Consider the following 23,732-nt stretch of genomic DNA (forward strand, 5'->3'; position numbering starts at 1 on the left):
GCATCGTCCAATAAGGCAGCCACCATCATATGTGACCACTGAGCACTTCTAATGCAGCGAGCCAGAATTGATGTTTTAAGTATAAAGCATCTTGTTCATTTTTATACTAAATGCTGAAATATTGTTTTGAATATACCAGGTTAAATAAAACAGATTAAAATTTATATCACCTGGTTTTTTTTTTTTAAGTGTAACTACTAGAAAATTTAAAATTACACAGATGGTCTGCATTATATTTATATTAGACAGCACTGGCTTACCATTCTACTGGTTGGCTAGCTTGTACCTCCAGATAACATCTGATAATCCAATCACTAGCTATCACAAACTAGATCTTTCAGATGTTTCCTATTAAAATGTTCATTTAATTTTGAAGTGAATTCCTAGAAGAGCTCATATAATACTATTATAGAAAATGATTAAAATCAACTTAATAATTTGCCCACCATGAAACAGAACTTAAGGTAAATCTACATTTCTTTGGTTACTAATTACTGTACTGGTAAAGACCAAAGAATTGGTAATGTTCAACAAAATAGAAAATGCCAGTGACGTTAACAAAAAATAGCTGGAAACCAAAGAATCTTGCTTACATCACAATCACAGCCAGGAAAATGCAGCTTATTTTACAGCCAGTCTCCAGTGTGAAGAATATGTAGAAGAAACAGTAAATAAAAACAGAAGTATAATACAGAAATGCCTGATACCAAAGAAATTCATGTAACAGAATACTGAACTTCAGTATTTCTAATATACAGATATACACATTCCTGCTATCTATAGAATATTTCCTGCAAGTTATGATCCCAGTGCATCACCAATGGAAGATCTATCTTGTACTATTCAATTCATACTCTCCCTAATAACAGCACTATATTAGCAGGTTCATCATCAAGTGAAGGCTGTTTGCTACATAACTAAAACCAAGACTGGAAAACTAAACAGCTGGAGGGAGGGAAAACACAGCCTACAAAATGCTTACAAGATTAGCAGCAAATGATGAAGTAGTACAAGAGGGGCAGAAAAACAGAAAGATTATCATCGGATTTGGGAATTCAAAGACAGCTCAGCAAAATACTAGGACATGGCTCATATAAGATGGAATAAGCCTGGAAATACACCCCCCTCCCCAATATTTCGGAACATAAAGTCTACAGAAAAAGAGTCCTAATGTATTGAATATGGTTTCTCAATTGAAACAAAAGTCTTCCAGGAAGGAGAGATACGTAAAATTTAACAGGAATACATATGAAGCAGTATCTTTAAAGAATGTAAATATATTAACCAAAAGTAAATGAGATTCAAATTTCCATTGCTAAAGTCTTTTCAGAGTCAGAACGACATTAATTATTATGTAACTATTCAAAACAAAACAAAAAAAACTTACTGGAAGGGAGAACAACTGGTTTGAGAAGAAAAATCTTTCACGGTAGAGCAGAAACAATTGTCAAGGAAAATACTTAGAAAAAGGCATATATAAAGAGTGGCCTAGTTTTACTGCACACGTCTTTGCCACGCAGAAACAGCTAAATCCCATCTGACAACTACTTTGCCTTTCGTGTACCTTGTCTTTAGAGAATAAAATATTTCTGGGTTTGATATAGAGGAGACTAATTTTCACATTAAAAATGATTTTCTTAAAAGCCTGGCCTTACAGTTTTAAAATTATATGATCAAAATCAAGATATTATTCCTATAAAAAGCCAAACTTTAATCCATTTAAATCATGAAACTTAAAACTTAACTTGAAGCAATTTCAATCATGAAACTTAAAACTCCAAATTACTATTGTGAATTAACACTTCTCCACTATTTGTTATCTTGCAATTTTAAAAAAACACTTCAGAAAGTAGCAATTTTGTAAAACAATAAATAATCCGTACCTATAGTACCTTCATTTTGCCATGCAGTTTTACTTAAATCTCACTTAAAAAGAAATGGAACTCATTCTTAAAGGGTAGAATGTACATGATGTAAAGCAGTCACAGGAAGATTTATCTTTACTTACTGAAAATCAACAGTACAATTCTAAGATTTTTTTCCATGAAACTACTGAAATAAGTCCTACTTGAAAAAAAAAATCCCACAAGAGTTAGCAATTAATAAAAACATCAAAATGAGAAATTCCCCAGCATGGAAAATTCTTGTCATAAATGTTGATGTTTATGCAGTTAAAAATATATACAATGAATAATATCAATAAATAAATATATTAGAAGGAAATAATAGATGTTAGTTACTGTATACCCAAAACTATACTGTATTTTAGGCTCTATTTTTACTGTGGCACAGAACTAAAAGAATTTTTAAAGTTCTTTCTATTAGAAACTATTATCAATAGGTTGCATCTTTATGGCCCAACTGAGTTGAAATTCCAAATAAGATCACCTCAAATTTAATAAATGACAGTCTTCATTAACAGCATTTAAAAAATAATGGCTGAAACACATAAATCAACATTACACTGAAGTTCTATCTGAAGACAGAAAAAGTTGCCATCCACACCAAAGCTACACATATACCTTCTGATTTTATAGAATTGTTCCAGTATCTTTTCTGTCGATATCATTAAAATCACCCTACCTGTTTGGACCGAGGTCTACCGGGAGAAAATTTTCTCTTAGTAATAGCTGGTTTACCCATGCCAATTTTTGGAGTGACTGAGATGTAAGTTGTTGGCATGATGTTTCCAGCAGAGGAACTAAGAGCTGAAGGGTAATTATGCAGCATGTCATGCAAAGGCAAGTCTGAAGAAGGTGTTGGGGAGGAAGACACATCTGCCTTGCTTATGTCTGCTGATGATGAAAATGATGACTCTGTCTCAGACGATAACTTTATAGATTTGTCTCCTTGGTATGAAACATCTTTCACACAACCCTCAGTTGTAGGAGTCATTTCAGAGTCCATCAATCCAGTAGAAAGTTCAGAATTTTCTTTCTGTTCCTTTTCTCCTTGTAGCCTTTCTATAACCAACTGTTCCTCAGGACATAATAAAGTACTTTCCTCATGTGGGGACACTAAGGTTTCTAGTGGAAGAGTGACAGATTCAATGACTAATTTTGGAGGCCTTGATTCTTCTTTGGATACCACTATTTTAGGTTCCTCTAACAACTGCAGTTGCTCTTCCTGCACAATGATCTGGTGTGTAACCACTTCAATGTTTTCTGTCACTTCCATTTTATCTTCAATTTGATCTTCACCACAAATATGCTTCACTTCAGAAGACATTTTCATTTCTTCACTATTAACTTCATTAGAAATCTGTTTTTCCAATTCAGTATTCACTGTGTGTTGGGATGATACTACAAAATTCAGAACATTTATTATGGTAATGTACAAACTTTAAATTTTCTAACTATAGATATATAAAACATTTGGCTACACTAGAACTTAAATCAGAAGGCATTCATCAAAGCAGGCAATTATTAAGTGAATGAAAGCCAAAGTACACAAGGATTTATGGATTAGAATCAGCCACACACCAGAAAACCTAATGAAAACATTATGTTTTACAACTTAAGTACTTCCAAATGGATTGAAAATTACACAGGAAAAGTTCTCATACTCATTTTTTAGTTAAGAAAATGAGGATCAATCATGTTATGTGAGGTACCTAAGTTAAAAAGTAAAGACTGATCTAGAATGTGTAGGCATTTTCTAACAGTAGATACCTAGTTGTAACAAAGTTACTATAGACTCAAAAGAACAGACAGAAAAGATTTACTAACCGCCAATATTTATTTTGCTTAACCATACCTGCCAACCTACCCAAAATATTCTTTGGATATAATCCTTGTTCTTCATCATTGTCTATAAATTAAAAGACTAATCTCAGGAAATCTATAAACTTAGATATCAGAAATATAGTCACTGGTAAATTTTAAATCAGGATATCAGTATGTTAAACCTTTAACTCAATCTCATCAAGGTAATTTTTTTTTTTTTTTTTTTTTTTTTTTGAGACAGAGTCTCGCTCTGTCGCCCAGGCTGGAGTGCAGTGGCGCGATCTCGGCTCACTGCAAGCTCCGCCTCCCAGGTTCACGCCATTCTCCTGCTCAGCCTCTCCGAGTAGCTGGGACTACAGGCGCCTGCCACCACGCCTGGCTAATTTTTTGTATTTCTAGTAGAGACGGGGTTTCACCGTGGTCTCGATCTCCCGACCTCGTGATCTACCCGCCTCGGCCTCCCAAAGTGCTGGGATTACAAGCGTGACCCACCGCGCCCGGCCCATCAAGGTAATTTTTAAGTTACAGTAAAAAGACACTGCTAGCCTCATTTACCAACCAGTGACTAAAATTTATCTATGTTCTTTTTTTTGAAACAGGGTCTCACTCTGTGACCCAAGCTGGAGTGCAGTAGCACAAACATGGCGCACTGCAGCCTCAACCTCCTGGGCTCAAGTGGTCCTCCCACCTCAGCCTCCAAGCTGCTGGGACTACAGGTATGTGTCACCATGCCCAGATACTTTATTTTTGTAGAGACAGGGTCTCACTATATTGCCCAGGCCTATACATGTTCTGATATCAAACTGAAATCTCATCTTCTTTCCCACTTTATTGAAAGACTACAGGTAAGGATAAAAGAAGACTACCAAATAACAGATCTGATAGTACAAAATATTTTTAACCATGAACTCCCCCTTCCAAAAAAAAAAAAACCCTTTCAAGAGAAACTAATCTCCTTTAGATCCATTGTCAACTCTTTTCCAGAATCTCTTAACTAAAAGATTTAGTTACTAAAATGTGTATACATACAGCAATTGCAAACATGTCTTTGGGATAAAGACATTACCTTATAACTCAATCAAATTAGACAATATGAACATACTGCTTACCAGCAATGAGAAGACTGTCTGTGTCAAGACTTTCTGAGGGATGACTCTTCTGTTGCTCTTCAGTGTGGACTTGAACTGCTGTGAGTAACACATTTATAAAATCTCTAAGAAGGAGTCAAAATTTCTGTAACGCTGTTCCTGCTACAGTAATTTGAGTAAACAGTTTTATTCTACTAAATGTCAATTTCCAATATAAGCATGAAACACTGTACCACTTATTAGTAAGTTATGAAGACAAAATTAGAAGTTTTTGCACTATGGTAAAAATTTTTTAATTGTCTTTTTCTCTTTTTCTATAACAACTAGACCTCACGAGAAAGATCATAGAAAATAACTTTTAATGAGAGTTGTTATATGTAAACTTAATAAATTTCAAAACATCTCAGTGGCTTTTTATGTATACATTATAATTTTTATGTATACTATATAATTGAACATACAACTTCACATACAACACCAAAGACTTTCAGATGAGCCTGTGATTAAATGTAATAAGTAATTTTCCCCCAATATGGTCTCTTATTAATTCCAGATCTGCAAGTACAGTAATAGCTCTTATCAATATGTACTACAAAAAGCTTAATTGAAATATCATGGAAATAAGTGAAATAACCCTCAATAGACTGCTGAGATGATCCAATATAGTAAATTTTTCATTATCTCAGCATGAAACATATCATCAGCACAGCTCTACTTAGCAACTACAACTAAAGAAATAAAAACACGAATTGCTTTTTAATGAAAAATCATTTGGTCCCTTAACCAAGTAAGTACTTATGATTAAATCTAGATGATAGTTGAACTACAAATACACGCATGTCCTTTCTCCTATTAATTTGTCTAAGATTATTTTACTAAAAAACTCTTCCTAAGTGACTGCATCTTGGCTTTTACTGAAGTTTTAGTCAATATTCACATATTTATTGTATATACACATTTTCTTCAAAAACAAGAGTATATCCATTAAACATTCTTACCATCTGGAACAATTCCAGGAGTGGACTCCTGACCGCTGACATCTTTATTAACTGCCTGCTCTGAGAATACCATTTGATCTTCAGGGCCTTCAACTTCCATTTCATTGTTATAATCTTAACAAAAAATTATTAATTCTTTAGCTCAGAATGAGTTTTTTTTTGTTAATTAAGTCAACAATTATGATTTTCTATGAGTAAGGGCAAATCATCACCAAAAATGCTGTAAGTTTTTCTTCAGATTTTTCTCTTTTGAACCACATATATATTTACATTTTTAAAAAACATGAAAATTATAATGCATCAAAAGGTGGGCCAACCGTGGTAGTTCATGCCTGTAATCCTAACACTTTGGGAGGCCAAGGTGGAAGGAACGCTTGAAGCCAGGAGTTCAAGACCAACCAGGCCAACACAGTGAGAACCCACCTCTCAAACAATTTTTTTTAAAAGGTAACTGGCACATTATTCTCACACCAGTTAGAATGGCCATCATTAAAAAGTTAGGAAACAACAGGTGCTGGAGAAGATGTGGAGAAACAGCAACACTTTTAACACTGCTGGTGGGACTGTAAACTAGTTCAACCATTGTGGAAGTCAGTGTGGTGATTCCTCAGGGATCTAGAACTAGAAATACCATTTGACCCAGCCATCCCATTACTGGGTATATACCCAAAGGACTATAAATCATGCTGCTATAAAGACACATGCACACGTATGTTTATTGCGGCACTATTCACAATAGCAAAGAGTTGGAACCAACCCAAATGTCTAACAACGATAGACTGGATTAAGAAAATGTGGCACATATACACCATGGAATACTATGCAGCCATAAAAAATGATGAGTTCATGTCCTTTGTAGGGACATGGATGAAACTGGAAAACATCATTCTCAGTAAACTATCTCAAGGACAAAAAACCAAACACCGCATGTTCTCACTCATAGGTGGGAATTGAACAATGAGAACTCATGGACACAGGAAGGGGAACATCACACTCTGCGGACTGTTGTGGGGTGGGGGGAGGGGGGACAGACAGCATTAGGAGATATACCTAATGCTAAATGACGAGTTAATGGGTGCAGCAAAACAACATGGCACATGGATACATATGTAACAAACCTGCAAATTGTGCACATGTACCCTAAAACCTAAAGTATAATAAAAAAAAATAAAGAAAAACAGAAAAAAATAAAATAAAAAAAATAAAAGGATATTTCAAAACTAAATACTGATGGCATCCTGGAAATGAAAGGTTAGTCATTAAGATGCTTAGTTATCCTTGAAGATGATAAAGACAACTTTTATAAAAGCTGCCACTCATAATGATGAAAATGAAAAACAATCTGGCGAGCAGTTCTATTACCTTTACCCTCTAAGACTCATGTTTATAACAGTAGGATACTACTAAAAATATTCCATACCTGAACAAAATCCTGGGCTGAAGAGGTGATAATAAACTTAAGAAGGACATTACAAAACTACAACATGCTTAGAGAAAAACAACCCACATTATAAAGAACAAACTAAGCAAACCCAAAGACTGGGGAACTTCCACTGTCGGCCTGAAGAACACAAGTGAAGGAAGGCACACTAGACCGGGAATTCAAATACTAAAAAAAACTATCTTAAGTTAGATTAGATTTTAGCCATCAGATTCAGAGATGACTAAGATAACAAATACATTTAAAGTTTGAGAAACTGAGAACAAGATGGAATCTGGAATACAGGATCCTCTCTTCCTGATTAAAGCAATATATTGGTGATACATTGGCACAACATTACAAAAACAAAAAATTTAAAAAAATAAATCATTCTCAAATTTACCTGTAGTGAGCTCAGCTATCTCCACTTCCTCACCTGGCTGTAAAGGATCCATCTCAGCTCCCAGGTGTTTACAATACATGCAGATATACTCTTCTTTGAGCTGAGTATCCAGTTCATGATCTGTTGGTTTGTCACACTCTAGGTGAACCCACCTGCAGTGATAAGTATACTTAAATAAAAATTTCTAACATCAAGTTATTATCTAGGTAAAGAGAAGGCATTGCTGAAAAGCTGGATATGAAAACGGTTAATTAAGGATGAGAGGAGAGAGGTTAGAGGGGTTGCTAACTGACAAAGGTCTTTTAAAGGACATTTGTGGATGTCACTAGAGATGCTGCCGTATTTTTACTTGACGTTTTTAAGCTATTTTCTCTTTACTTTCCCCTATTAGTGCTCATTTCTGATGTAGTCTGCTCTTATCTTTTGCCCATTTACTTCCTTATGCCTTTGAGATTCAAAAACATCATTTAATTCCATCTATAACAGCAATCAGTACTGATGGAATTGCTAGAGTGATAAAAACTTAGAAGCTGTAAGATGGTAGAGCAAATGACCACATGAATAAAACAATCGACAAAATTACTGAATAGAATAACTATCTTCTTACCTTTTGCACATATTACAATGAAGCATGTCTTTCTGCAATTCTGGATGATAGCACTTCCCACAGAAGGGACATAAGTTATCCTGCTGTTGGTAACAACTGTCACATATCAGGCAATTGTGGTGCCACTGAGAACTAGACCGTGTGCCACACTCTATACATATTCTGCAATTCTAAACACCAGGAAAAATAAAAACAAAAACAGTTTGTTATGCATTTGTAATTGTAGTTCTGATGTAAACCTTTAAAAAGTCATGAATCATTTGTGAATTATACGTTAAGCTTTTATTTTCATGACACTGATTTAGGGTATACGTTTTTTTTTTTTTTTTTGAGATGGACTCTTACTCTGTTGCCCAGGCTGGAGTGCAGTGGCACAATCTTGGCACACTGCAACCTCTGCCTCCTGGGTTCAAGTGATTCTCCTGCCTCAGCCTCCTGAGTAGCTGGGACTACAGGTGTGTACCACCACACCCAGCTAATTTTTGTGTTTACTAAACACACAGGGTTTCACCATGTTGGCCAGGCTCATCTTCAACTCCTGACCTCAAGTGATCTGCCTGCCTCAGCCTCCCAAAGTGCTGGGATTACAGGTGTGAGCCACTGTGCCTGGCCTTAGGGTATACACCTTTTAAAAAGCTGTTTTCAATGTCTGATGTGCCTCACAAAATCTGCACTAAAATCTCCAGGAAAATGTAAATAAGGGAATGGGGATATCCAGGAAAACATATAGGTGGAAGACATAAAACCAAAAAGACAGCAACCCAAAATTCAAAAAAAGAAACATATTCTAGGATCAGGAAGTAATTTTTGTGGAGTAAGTCTACTCAACCTATTACACTGCAGAAAGCAAAATGGTGTTGCTACAGTATTCCACTTGCTTGTTGGTAGCTTAAGAACTAAAACCTAAAACTAAAGAACTCTAAAACAATAGCATGGCCAGCCTGGTGCAATGGTTGATGCCAGTAATCCCAGCACTTTGGGAGGCCGAGATGGGAGGATCGCATGAAGCCAGGGATTTGAGACCAACCTGGGCAAGAAGACAAAACACCTCTTTCTCTACAAAAAAAAAAAAAAAAATTTTTTTATTTAGGCATGGTGGCGCACACCTGTAGTCCCCGCTACTTGGGAAGCTGAGGCAGGAGGATTGCTTGAGCCTAGGAGTTTGAGGCTGCAGGGAGCTATCATGCCACTACACTCAAGCCTGGGCAACAATGTGAGACTGCCGTGGTGGGTGGGGAAACACAGAGCATGGTCAACTCCATGTGACTTGGTGTCTGAAAATGTGAAAATAAACTGCTCCACATCAGAAGTCCAATGATGGCCCTTCGTGTTTTTAGAATAGAGAGAGTGGTCCTATCCTTACCAAATTAGAATTGTTTATGAAGTAAAAGGCCAACCAGAGACCAGCCAAAACTACTTCTGTGCCTGCGAGCTAGTCAGCCTTAAAACCCTTGGTATCCCTAGGTATAAGGTTAATACATTGTGGGGCTCTCATTACCCCCCCCCCCAAATTTCAAATCTAAAACATCAATAAAAAGGAACTTTATCTTTCTGTGCTACCGGGTTGATATGAAAGGGATGCTCACTTAAAAACAGAAACTACCAGGAACCATAGATCAGCTAGTCTTAAAGATTAAAATGAATGCACTTAACAATACTGATGCAAAAATCCTAAATAGCTGGGCACAGAGGCACAGAACTGTGGTGTCATCTACTTGAGAGGCTGAGGCAGAAGGATCTCTTGAGCCTAGGAGGTAGAATTCAGCCTGGGCAACACACAGAGACCCCATCTTTTAAAATACATATACATATATTTTTTAAAAGAATGTATTATCCTTTATCAAATGAGGAGAAAAAAAAATCCTAAATAAAATACTATCGAACAGACTCTAATACCACATTAAGAAAATAATACCTATGCCCAGGTACAGTTTATACAAGAAATTCAAAGATAGTTAATATTAGAAAAATCCATTAATAAAGTTTAACAAAAGGTCTGAGGAGAAAAAATTATTTCAATGCAACAGATACTTAAAGAAAGTCTTTGGGAAGAATCAAAACCCATTACTAATAACTCTTGAGAAAGTAAAAATGGATGGGTATTTCTCTAATGTGACCAACATAAATACTTCGATTCTAAAGGCAACATCTTATTTTATGGGGGAGCCTGAGAGGCATTCCCACTAAGCACAGGAAAAAGCAAGGGTGCCTACTATCTCCACTACTATTTTAACACGGTTCTGGAGCCAGTGCAAACATGGAAACAAATGAAAACAGAGACATAAGACCAGGAAAAGAAGAAACAAAACTCTAATTTGTAAACAGAGTTAGAACATCCTAGAAAATTGTTCAAAAATTCAATAAAAGAATTCAACAAAGTACTAGGTTATAAAATTAGCATGCAAAAGGCAATAGAATTCACACACACACAACGAGTTAAAGGATAGTAAGAAAACCCCATTTATAACAGCAGAAAAATAAATATTCAAGAATGAGCTTAAATGTTCAAAATCAGTATGAAGAAAATTATAAAACGCTCCTAAAAGACACAAAACTAGACTTTAACAAACTTGTAAAGACATCCCTTGTTCTTGGTTAGGATGTCTTAAAATCAAAATGTCAATCAACTCTCACTAAAATAAATAAATATATATGTTTTGGAGACAGGGTCTTGCTGTGTAGCCCAGGCTGGAATACACTGGCATGATCATGGCTCACTGCAGCCTCGACCTCCTGGGCTCAAGTGATCCTCTCACCTCAGCCTTCTGAGTAGCTGGGACTACAGGCATGTGCCACTACACCTGGCTAATTTTTTTTGTATTTGTAGAGAGGCAGTTTCACCATAATGCCCAGGCTTGTCTCGAACTCCTGAGCTCAAGCAATATCTCTGCCTTGGCCTCCCAAAGTGCTGGGATTGCAGGTGTGAGCCACCGCACCCAGACACTCAATAAATTAAATGTGATTCCAATAAAAATTCCAATGAGGTTTTTATTGGGGCTACATATGGTGATCCTAAAGTTTATACAGAAAAACAAATACACAAGTACAGCTAAGAAACCTGTGAAATGGATAAGTTCTGAAGGGGGCCCAACATTACCAGATACTACAAAGGCTCTATAACTAAAACAATGTTGTATTGGTGAATGAATAGACAGATCAATGGAATGGAAAAGAGGTTCCAGATGTAAGTTCAATGAAATCTAACATTCTAGTCTGGAATCTCAAGTCACTAGGGCAAAGACAGTCTTTTTATGAATGGTTTTTAGAAAACTGAATAGCCAGCTGGAAAAAGATACGCACATCATACACAAACATCAACTCCAAATAGATCAGAGATTTAAATGTAAAAAATAAAACAATGCAAGCCATACATGGTGGCTCACACCTGTAATCCCAGCACTTTGGGAGGCCAAGGCAGGCGGATCAATTGAGGCCAGGAGTTCAACACCAGCCTGGCCAACATGGCAAAACCCTATCTCTACTAAAAATACAAAAATTAGCTGGGCGTGGTGGCGCATGCCTGTAATCCCAGCTACTTGGGGGGGCTAAGACATGAGAAACACTTGAACCCGGGAGGGGGAGGTTGCAATGACCCAAGATTGAGCCACTGCACTCCAGCCTGAGCAACAGAGCGAAACTCTATCTCAAAAATAAGACAAAATAAATAAAACATAAAAACAATGCAAATCCTAGCAGAAAATATGAACTCCTCTATAACCTCAGTATAGGGAAAGGCTTTCTGAATATGACTCAAAAATCCAGAAGCAAAAGAAGATTAATAAATCTAACTCCATAAAAAAGAAACTTTTGCATGGCAAAAAGAAAATAATAAAAACAAAGTCAAAAGACACATAATGCAGCCTGGACAACATAGTGAGACCCTGTCTCTACAAAAGTAAAAAATTAGCTGGGCTTGGTGGTACACATAACTCCTAGCTAACTCGGGAGGCTGAGGCAGGAAGATTGCTCGAGCCCAGGTCAAGGCTACAGTGAGCTATGACCATACCACTGTACTATGGCCGGGGCGACAGGGTGAGACACTGTCTCACACAAATAAGCAAAAAAAAAAAAAACAAGAACAAATAAGCTAGCAGAAAATATCTGCATCATGTAACACAGATAAAGGCCTTACATCCCTAACTTATAAAGAACTCTTAAATTTAGGGAAAAATGCCAAAAACAGATAAAGGCCTTACATCCCTAACTTATAAAGAACTCTTAAATTTAGGGAAAAATGCCAAAATCTTCAATAACAGGCAAAACATATGAACAGACAATTCACAAGAAATAACTGACCCTTAAACACATGAGAAAACGATCAACTTCACTCTTAGGATAAACAAAAATTAAAACTACATTGATACACCACTTTTCACCCAGAAGACAGACAAACATTCAAAAGCTGAACAAGTCATCCTGTTAGCAAAGACGTAGGAAAAGTTCTCTCACACATCTCTGGTGGCAGTGCAAAGTACCATAAGCCCCAAGAAAGGGAATTTGACAGTATCTAACAAAGCTACATATGTGTATACTCCTGAGGCAATAATCCTACTTCTAGGAATTTACCCTACAGATTTGTCCCTGATAATTCAAAAACACACATGCACAAAGCTAGGGAGTGTAAAATCATTTATAATGCAAAATATCGTAAACTTCTGAAATACCAAAGCACAGGCCATTGGTTGAGTAACCCATAGCACAGATACACAATGGAGTGCTATGCAGCTGTTTAAAAGGAGAATGAGATCTCCTGAACTTGCCTAACTTGCCTGGAAGTGATTTCCAGATTTTATTACATGAAAAAAGCAACATGCAAAAGAACATATACAACATGCTACCTTCACTGAAAGTAAGAGCAATACATCTTCTTATTCTTAGACGAAAAATAGCAGGAGGTTTAAAACAGAAAACAATGAAGTTAGTTACTTCCAAGAGGTTGGGGGAAATGGGGTACAAGTAATAAACAAGAAGCAGTGACAATTCTGAGTAAAACTTTATATAACTTTGAGTTTTGAAAGTATACTAATATCTTCTATATTTAAAAAATTAAATCACTAAGAAAAGGGGAATAAAATCTATTACTGAGAGCAAACTGAAGCAGATTTGCTTTTTAGATTGAGCAACTGAATAAATGTGCTGAAGTTGCTACAACCCAGAATTTTTATTGTAGAAGAACAGACATGTAAGAATGAGAAGGCAAAGAACTCAGCGGAGAAGGATAAGAACTGGAGGTACTGGTGTAAATTCATTATTTCTAAGTTATGTATATGTATATGAATATTTATGTGTATATATGTAAGTGTAGGGGTGTTCAATCTTTTGGCTTCCCAGGACCACATTGGAAGAACTGTCTTGGGCCACACACAAGATACACTAACACTAACGATAGCTGATGAGCTACACACACACACACACACACACACACACACACACACCCCAAAAAAAAAAAAACCACCTCATAATGTTTTAAGAAATTTTATGAATTTCTGTTGGGCTACATTCAAAGCCATCCTGGACCACATGTAGCCTGCGGGCCATGGGTTGGACAAACTTCTGTAAGTGTATACACATGCATGTATTTCCTGACACCACCTGCTGAAAGAGTGAAGAAGCAAACACCCTCCAGTAGCAATAAGCACACCCAGCACCCATTCCCCACTAAAGGAATCTGGGTTACTTATTTAACAATGGAATTCTTCCAGGACTGGGGAACGGGAGATATAAGATGAGCTTGTAACATCTTGTTACATCAAAAAGTATGAAGTGTTCAAATAAGTGGTGAGGGCAGAACACCAGCACCAGCTTGAAGGAGCAACTGACGGCAAGTATGGGACTATTTGAGCCAAAAAATAATTAGGTAATGAGTTGTAAATGACTGAAGATAACAGGAGCTCATGAGTCAATATTAATAATAAGTTTAACATGTGAAAGAAGTGTTCTTGCTTACAAAAGAAAGCAGAGGGCTAACTGGTAAATGTGGTGGGAGTGCTAGAGCTGGAAATGCATCATTTGCAACCAAAAGAAAGCAGGTTAAAATGGCATCATCAGGCAGTAAGGTGGTTGTTGTTGTTGCTGTTGTTGTTGTTGTTGTTTGAGATGGAGTCTATCTCTGTCACCCAGGCTGGAGTGTAGTGGCATGAGTTCGGCTCACTGCAACCTCTGCCTCCTGGGTTCAAGCAATTCTCCTGTCTCAGCATCCTGAGTAGCTGGGATTACATGGCACCTGCTACCATGCCCGGCTAACTTTTGTATTTTTAGTACAGACAGGGTTTTTTTCACCATGTTGGCGAGGCTGATCTCGAACTCCTGACTTCAAGTGATCCACCTGCTTCAGCCTCCCAAAGTGGTGGGATTACAGGTGTGAGCCATCACACTTGGCCTAGGGAGTAAGTTTTTAAAATCTAGAAGGAAATTCTGAGGAAAAGCAAGATATTTGCATGGTCTTAAAGTGTCCTCACATACTGCTTTATTAGATATAAAGGAGGGGGAAAAAGAAGTTGGGCAACAGCCTGACCAGGTGATTCCCATGAGGGAAAGTGGAATAATGTGTGCTTCCAGCTGTGATACCCTGAGGATGGATCAGCACTTTGCAGTATTCTGGCCAATAATGCATGCCTCTCATCTAATTATAAGGGGATATCAAAGACAAAATGGGGAAATTTCTGTTTGAAAAAAGAAAAAAACAAGTATAACGAGAAGAACTCTATTCTTCAAAAATACCAATGACAAAAACTAAATCCTAGAACCTACTTGGAGGAAGGGGTAGGTTATGACGGACATAAGATCAAATGACATAACTGGAATATGGCTAGTATATTAGATAAACATACTACATTGATGTAAGTTTAGGAAGTTGATAGCAAGATTGTGATTTTTTAAGAATATTCCTAAGAAATACATACTGAAATAGTAGTAAAAAGGCACAATGTATGTAATTAACCCTCAAATAGTAGGGGGTTAGGGGGAATAGCGACACAAACACAGAGACACACACACATACACACACACATACACACAGAGAGAAAGCAAGAGAGGGCATGCCCAATGATAATGAAATGCTAACAACTGATAAATCTAAGTAAATGGGATACGGGTATTATTTTTATTTTTTCCAGCTTTTAGAGTTTGAACTTATTTTCAAGTAAAAACTTTCTAAAAACACATAACATACCAACAAACAGACATTCTTGAGATAAAAATAGGAAAAAGAAACCTATCTGACAATGACTGGTTTACAATAAAGATCCTGAAAAAATCACCCCCACTCCAGCTCACTAGGGAGTAGCCCCAAACTAGACTGACAGCCCCGTGGGGGCACACTGATTTGCCCCAACATCTCCAGCCTTCACTACAGTGATGTTCGCACACAGTAAACACTCAAATGTTAAATGCAAACAAATGAGCAAATTATGACTCAGAACTACAGAAGAATTTAACAGCAGAGAAAGATGATCATTCTTCAAATGGTTCAAAGGACAAACCTTTCAATCCATGAAAAACTCTATGGTAACTGTTTCTGTACTTACTTTGTGTTAGGGATTGTGCTGGGCACTTTATAGATACCACTTCATTAAATCCAACATCCCTGTGAGGTAAGTACCGTTAACCTTCTATACACTGACTTAGGGAAGTTAAATAGGTAGCCAAAGATCATAAATTTAGTAATTGAAAAAACTGCAATTTGACTCCACAGCATAAGCTTTTAACCACCACACTATAGTGCCTTCATAGAACAGAATAAAAAGATTAAGTATCCAATAGTATTCCCAGAAATTATGTAATTCTGTCACTCTCAAAAAGAGAATAGCAGATTACAAACAGCAAATTAGAAAGAAGCACACCAAAGGGGAGACAGAACAAGCTGAGAAAGACACCCAGAATTCTCTACCAGTTCTCAAGATAATGAAAACCATAATACAGAAGATTAAGAGCAAGAGACAAAAATTATCCAGTAGTTACTAGATATTATTAGAGAGTGTAAAGAAGGTAATTTTTTAAGTAAATATATTTTTTTAAAAAGGTGCTGGGGTAGGAGGGGGGGATGGGGATTCACACATCTCCCAAAACTTTCAGAAGAAAAAAAGGATTATGATTAAATTTTTTAAAGTAAGATTTTTCTTCTGACAGCATAAACTGAAAAAACTGAAGAAAATGTTTTCTGAGTATAAAAAAGAAAAATTTGTAATATGAAACATTATACTGTGCCAAGTTCTTACAGCCTAAAGGGAAGTCTCTTTCAGACATGCAGGGTTTCAGAAAATTTATAATTATTTTTAAAGGAACATAACCAAGACTCCAAAAGATTGAGGGTAAAGTTGGAATTAACAGAGGAAATATACTTTTGCAAGAAAATTGTGACAAGGTTTATAATCTAGGTTAATCAAATCAAACAGAGAAAAGGGGAATAAAAACTTCATTTTCAGTGGGGAATGGGAGAAAATTTATATCTTTAACATTTATAATCATTTACATTCACAAAATGAGATTCTGAATTATAAATCATTGCAGGAAGTAAAAGAAGAGAAAAATAGAAATTATAAGAACAATTTTGCCTCAAAACAGCCAAGCATTTCAATTACAACCATCAATCCAAACAGTTACCTCTATTAAGCTTTTCAAAAGATACATTTTTATAACACAAAAGAATCCAAAATAAAAAGATGTGAAAAGACAACCATTCAACTGTTTAACACCCTACGTGGCCATAGTGTCAGGCAAAGCAAAATACCTGCCCTTCCTGATCCCTCAACAAAAAACACATTACATAGAATAAAGAACAATTTTATACTGGTAAAAAGCACAATATATTAACACTGGCCTGACCTACTTGCTAAATAACAGCCACAAGGTATTTGTTTAAAAATATGATAAATTGATAGGAACAATTAATAGTGGTCAATTGTAACAACTTGTTGAATCAACGAGTCAAAAAATAAGGTAAAAGGACTTCACCTAAATGAAATTAGTAAACACAAATGTTACACCTTTAAAAAGTCACTACTTCAAGTATCAAAACATTTACCTTAAAAAACCTACCTTAAATTATCTGATTAAATGAAATTAAAGCATAAATTAACATACTTCAGCACAACTTAAAAAAAAAACAAAGTTATTTGGTAAGGTATACACATACATAAAGTTACAAATACAATAAATTTGGCTTCAGCCAAAGCTATAGCCTAAGGTAAACTTAAATGCCCTTTTTCCTTAGAAAAGAAAATGAATTACAAATTCAACTTCGTATTAAAAGTAAAAAGGCAAGTAGAGGAACTGAGTGAAGGTAAGAGTATAAATATACAAATCAGTCAAACAGCAGTTTTTCCTTTCCAACGATAAGTCATTCAGCAAGAGAAGGAATCTGAACTGAGGAAGCAGGCCAGAATTCATCACAATTCTTCAGCCCTCAGGCCCCACTTCCCAGGTAGCCACAGCTGAGCACAGTTACCCAGCAGCTCTTTTTTCCCCCAGGAGAGAAGGCCCCTCCCCTCAACCCCCACCACTCAGGCAGATGCCTAATAGAACTTGCTGAAGACCACAACAGAACCTGGTAATACTGCTTGCAGTTCTAGGTGCCAAACCTCACTGGCGAGGACAGGGCGCAGGTACAGAATCTCTCTGCGTCTGCTCCCACCTCCTCCCCCCTGCCGGGGACCTGGGGTTCTGGCCACATCACCCTCCTTTCCCAGGCCCTCCACCTCCTCACTAGAAAAAGCAGTTCCAAGAAGGGCAATGACAATGCTGTGCCTTCCACTGCCACACACGGGCCATCACGCCCTCTCCAGCTCCAGGAAAAACAAGCTCCAGGCCCATGCAGCACCTGAGGGTCATCTCCATCCCTCAACCTCGCGACACCAGCAGCCCAGGAAGACTAAGCTTAAAAGCTAAACTGCACCTCGGATTCCAAGGGCTATCCCCACTACCCCACTGCCCCCAACCCGGCTCTGAACACCTCACCCTGAAGGGGCAGAAGCCAAGTGAGGTAGGAAGTTAATTAATAAGTTCATCGGCATTTTTTATAATAGCTCAAAATTTTAAGCAACCCAAATGTTCACCAACAGGTGATTCAATAAACAAATTGTGGTATCTTCAGCACTCAGTAATAAAAAAGAATCACTACCGATCTGTGCAGCAATATGAATTTCAAAATAATTACACTGAGTTAAAGAAGCCAGACCAAAAACGAGTATATACTATATGAAGCTTTTATTAAAAATTCTAGGAAGTGAATACTAATCTAGGAAGTAAAAGCAGACTAGGAAGACAGAGGGGTTGGGTTTGAACAGCCACAAAGCAAGCCAAGAGGCACCAGGAAACTTTTGACGGTGATGACTATGTTCATTATCTTGAAGCGTGTACAGTTTATTGTATGTCAATTATGTCAATAAAGCTGTTTTTTAAAAAGCTGATGGTAATGTATAGATTTGAATAGGTATCCGATTTGTCTGTTCTCCATATAAAACATACAGAGGATTTAAAAAAATAAATAAACAACTTACTTTGCATTTCCAGCCATTGGTTGGTACTGATTTCATAACTGGTTGAAGACAAAAAGTATGATACCCTTTGTCACACGTATCACACACTAGCATCTTGCTATCTTCTCCCGATTGTCTAAAAAATAAGATAGCATTAATGATGCCTTATCTTTAAACTTACGTTTTGTAACATAAGTAATCATGAAAATAATCAGTCCTGGGAACTGCACAGTTCATAAATACCTCAGTATCTGTTTTGTCTCTGCAGATAATAACAGAGGTAACCCTGCCATAAGGATTACCTCCTAAATGGTGATCTTTACTCAATGCTCACCTACGGTTAACTTGCTCTAGCCATTTTAGGATTCCTGCAAAGGAGGAAGGGTTAAGGCAAGATGAATAGCCTCTGATCTTTACTTTTAAAATATAATTTTTGAGAGGAAGGCGCCATAACTGCTAGGTGCTACTGTGTGGAAAGGAACAAATCCTGACACAGCAAATTGAAAAGACACTGTCATATGATGTAAAGAGGATCAAATTTGGCATCAGATCTCTATTTGTATTCAGGCTGCTGTTTTCTAGCTGTGTCACTAAACAACTTAGACTAAAGCTCTTTGAGTTTCAGGTACAAAACGAGAATAATAAAGATTACTGTGAGAATTAAATGTAATGCAGGTTCAAGTGCTTAGAATGTCTATTAAGCAATTAAATGCTGAATAATTATTTCATAATACGAACCCTGTCATAATTATTAAGAATTATAGTTGAAAACCTAAAATCTTTCTCTAAATACTCTTCTGCCCCCAAAGATTGGGCCCCTGTCCTATAGCATTATCTCTGTTGAGACTTTTGATTATTAATCACTTTCAGATACTATGATTTTAAATTCAAGAGGAGGGGAAAAGAAAAAAACGGGGAAAGCAAGAAGAGTTGAGAGAGGAATCTCTGAATGAAATCTGGGGGATAAATAGAAGTCAACAGGAAGATGGGTCAGTTGGCCTCCAATTATTATTCAGTTCATCCTCTCCATAAAAAGTCACATGTTTTATCTCTTCAGCTACATGGAAAGATCTTGGAGGACAAGTACTCTTCCTTCAAGTTCTTTTAATCCTTCCCAAGAAACTGAGTGCAGATACAAGGTATCGAATAAATGTTTACTAAATATTTTATCTAATTTTTACCAAAATATGAAGGTAGACAGTCCTATTTATGTCACATAACTCTAAGATATTAATGCTTATTTCTTATCAAACTAAATAATAAAAACAGACTGATCATGGCAGTTGGGCATAATTCTTGCTGGTTACAACAAAAATTCTCAACCTATAAATGAAGATGCTGGTAACATCCCCAAATTATCATGCCCATTAGAATCATGGGGTGCAAGCGGAAATCACAGAAAAGACTGGAGAAATGACCAAGAGATGAAATACAATAGGAAAAGATAACCCCCTTACAAATTTGTAAATGCCACATATTTCGTTTTGGAATTATGCTGACCAGGATCTACTCAAGGTGGCTTTTAGAGAGATGCAGATGTACATTAAAATAATAGTAGAAATTGTCCTTCCTGGAATGGAAATTCAAACACATGACTGATTTTTTGGCTCAACTCTAATTCTTCTACCTCTATAGTTAGAGGTTTAAATCCTATTAAAGCTCCTCCCCAGTACCTCTCAAGAAAAGCTACTTTATTCTTCTAATGCTTGTTTTAAATTGTTAATATCGCTTATTTTTTAAATTGTTGGCAAATTTAAATTAGCTCTTTAGACAACCAGAGCAATTTAAATGATTAAAATCAGTTTTGTTTAGACTTCTTTCAAAATAATGTTAATATCCAGTAATTTTTTAAGTATGATGAAGTCACTCTGAATGAATACGGCTAAAATATGAACCACCTCTATTATATTACACAAACCTTTAGCACCTGTAATAGGGTCCCTCTTAAACCCAATACACAGCTTTGAATTGAAATTAAAACTTACTTGCAGTTCTGGCACACTTTGCACTCAGGACATTGCCAACCTGCACGTTTTAATGGAGTAACCGCTATATCCAGGCACATTCCATGATAGTGCTGACCACAAGTAGTACAAAAGAACTGATCTAAGAGGTCTCCTGGGCTGTCGCACACTGCACAGTTTGCATCTTCCTTTGCTATAATTAACAGTAAAACAATGAAATTGTTGTATAAGAATTTAATTTTTTTCTGACTTTACAGTAAAATCATTTGAAAGGATTTGCATCATGACCCTTTCAGACATTTGAAGTTATTCACATTGAATTGTCATCTAATCAGAAAGAGGTATCAATAAAAACACTGTAGCGTATTTAATCTAAATGTAACCACATTAAATTTAATCGTATAGTTTTGCAATTATTTGTGGCTATATCTACTTGAGACCATAAGCAGTTCTTCTTTAATTTTCTATACCTATATGCCAATGATAATGCTGGATACCTAATTAATGCTCAATATATGCTTACTGGAAAGAACCAAACAAGGAAAATACTGAGAAACGCTTTGCAGTGTAACATAAACATTTTCTTTGAATGTTAGATTTTGAAATTACAAAATCAGATAAGAGACAAAATTAAGAAACGTTAATATCAATTAGACTAAGATGCTTCTTAAGCATAAACAGACTATTCAAATCATATAAGGGCTTTTTTTTAAATTACTGGAAAATGTCTTATGTGGAAGAACATTAAAGACAGAAGCTACATATTCATACACAAACGCATTACTTAATATACTAATTGTATATTCATCTATATTAATGTCTAGTTGTAAAAGCATTAAAATCCGCATAATTATGGACATCATCCATCCCTAAATGTGGATTAAAAGAAAATGTACTAACAGTTCTTTTACCACATAAAACAGAAAATATAAGGATAAACTGCCCTGCCAAATATACAGTTAAACTTATGCATATTGCAAAATAAGAAGGAAAATAATGTATTCTAAAATCATACCAATCTTAATGTATAAAAAATATGCCTGTATATAACAAGTATCGCAAAGTACATGAATCTTTTCATTTTTTGAAGGTTTGATCATTCCTATCTATTATTCTGACTCATATGTTCCTTCTTTTCCAGTCAAGCTTATCATACCAACCTTAGATAATATATAAAAATATGCCTGTATTTAACAAGTATCACAAAGTATATGAACCATTTTTTTTTTCCTTTTTTTGAGACAGAGTTTCACTCTGTCACCTAGGCTAGAGTGCAGTGGCGCAATCTCGGCTTACTGTAACCTCCGCCTCCTAGGTTCAAGGGATTCTCATGCCTCAGCCTCCCCAATAGCTGGGATTACAGGCGTGTGCCACCATGCCCATCTAATTTTTATATTTTTAGTAGAGACGGGGTTTTGCCACATTGCCCAGGCTGGTCTCAAACTCCTGAGCTGAAGCAATCCTTCTGCCTCAGCCTCCCAAAGTGCTGGGATTACAGATGTGAGCTACTGCACTCAGCCTTTTTTCCATTTTTTGAAGGTTTGGTCAATCCTACCAATTTCTCTCTGACTCATACGTTCTTTCTTTTCCAGTCAAGCATCTTGAAACAGAGTAAAAATATATTTCTTTTATTTGTACCAGAGTCTGCAAACTTTTCCTGAAAAGGGCCAGATAGTAAATTTTAGGCTTTGGAGCCATAGCAGTCTCTGACAAAAAAAGCAGACTTTTTGTTTTTATTTACACTCTTTTAAAAATGTAAAAATAATTCCTCGCTTGAGGGCAGTACAAAAACAGACTTCAAAATTTGGATGCTGGCTGGACCTCTGACATACTTCACGAAGTCTGGCTTAGCATCTAATACTCATCTGAAGCTACATTAGTGAGGCTGCCAATGCCCATAGGAAACCTGATTGTTACTTTTTAGTCTTTGGCTTTTTTGCACTTTGTAGCATTTGCATTGCTAGCCACTCCCACATTAAAACGCCCCTTTCCTTAGTTTCTATCATGGCAACTCTCTCCTAATTTCTCCTTAGTTTTCCCCTACTTTCATCTCATCCTCCTTTGTTGGCTTTTGTACCTATACAATCTTTCTAAATGCTGGGGTTTCTTAGGATTTCATCCGTTTCCTTCTTTCCTAATACCCCCATAGTTTCCCTTTGTGATCACATCAACTCTCACACCATAAAATGCCACCATGATTCCTAAGTCTGTATTATTGGCCCTAGAATTCTTTCATAAACCCCAAACCTTTATTCTTCAAGTCTTACTGGATCTCAATAGCCAGATGTTCTAAAAACACTCAAACTCAACTGCTCTAAAGTGAAACTTTTTTAAAAAACTGAAACATCATCCATTTTTCTCAAGAATAGATAAAGGCAGAAACCTTAGTATCACTGTTGACTCTGAACTCAGCCCCGACCCAACACATCCAGCCAGATCCCAATTCTTATGTATTAAACCTCCTACACATCATTCTTCCTTACATGTTATAGTTTAGTCTATCATATTAGGTTGGTGCAAAAGTAACTGCAGTTTTTGACATTACTTTTAATGGCGAAGACTGCAATTACCTTTGCGCCTACCTAATACTCTGTCTCGCTAATTGCAGTATCTTCTGCATCAAATCATCTCTACTTATGGTTCTGACATCGTCTCTAAATCATTTTCTACACATCCAGAACAATCTTTCAAAAATGTAAATCTAATTGTTAACCTCTGTATAAATTAAAACTCCACCAATACCTCATTTTCCACCTAAAAGAAAATCAGAATTTTCAAGTATGAGGCAAAAAGGCCCTTATCTCCCTTTCCAACTGAATCTCAGAACCACTCACTATTTCGTGGTCATGGTGGGATGTCTACCATGCACCTCACATAACATGCTATTCATGTCTGTGTGCTTTTACACATTCTGTTCCCTCTGCTTGAAATTTTGTGTTTCTGTTGTGCTCCCAGCCTTCAAAACTCTGCTCGTGGCCAGGCACAGAGGCTCACGCCTGTAATCCCAGCACTTTGGGGGGCCAAGGCAGGTGGATCACTTGAGGTCAGGAGT

At 36.5% G+C, this 23,732-nt stretch overlaps 1 protein-coding gene across 20 annotated transcripts in view; it reads right to left on the reverse strand.

The window, feature by feature from the left end:
- KMT2C (lysine methyltransferase 2C) overlaps positions 1-23,732 on the reverse strand; it is a 306,855-nt gene that overhangs the window by 110,484 nt on the left and 172,639 nt on the right. For 18 of the 20 annotated variants that reach the window (XM_063641729.1, XM_063641726.1, XM_063641730.1 and 15 more), the window contains 7 exons: positions 20,702-20,873; positions 18,738-18,852; positions 8,242-8,411; positions 7,635-7,786; positions 5,812-5,925; positions 4,835-4,912; positions 2,584-3,302 (listed from right to left, as the gene is read on the reverse strand). In XM_063641729.1, the coding sequence (XP_063497799.1) occupies positions 2,584-3,302; positions 4,835-4,912; positions 5,812-5,925; positions 7,635-7,786; positions 8,242-8,411; positions 18,738-18,852; positions 20,702-20,873 (1,520 nt within the window). The remainder of the gene's footprint in view (positions 1-2,583; positions 3,303-4,834; positions 4,913-5,811; positions 5,926-7,634; positions 7,787-8,241; positions 8,412-18,737; positions 18,853-20,701; positions 20,874-23,732) is intronic. The other 2 variants (XM_063641734.1, XM_063641733.1) reach the window with 1 other exon arrangement.

The sequence above is a fragment of the Symphalangus syndactylus genome, chromosome 6 (genome assembly GCF_028878055.3).
Source record: "Symphalangus syndactylus isolate Jambi chromosome 6, NHGRI_mSymSyn1-v2.1_pri, whole genome shotgun sequence".
Lineage (NCBI taxonomy): Eukaryota > Metazoa > Chordata > Mammalia > Primates > Hylobatidae > Symphalangus > Symphalangus syndactylus.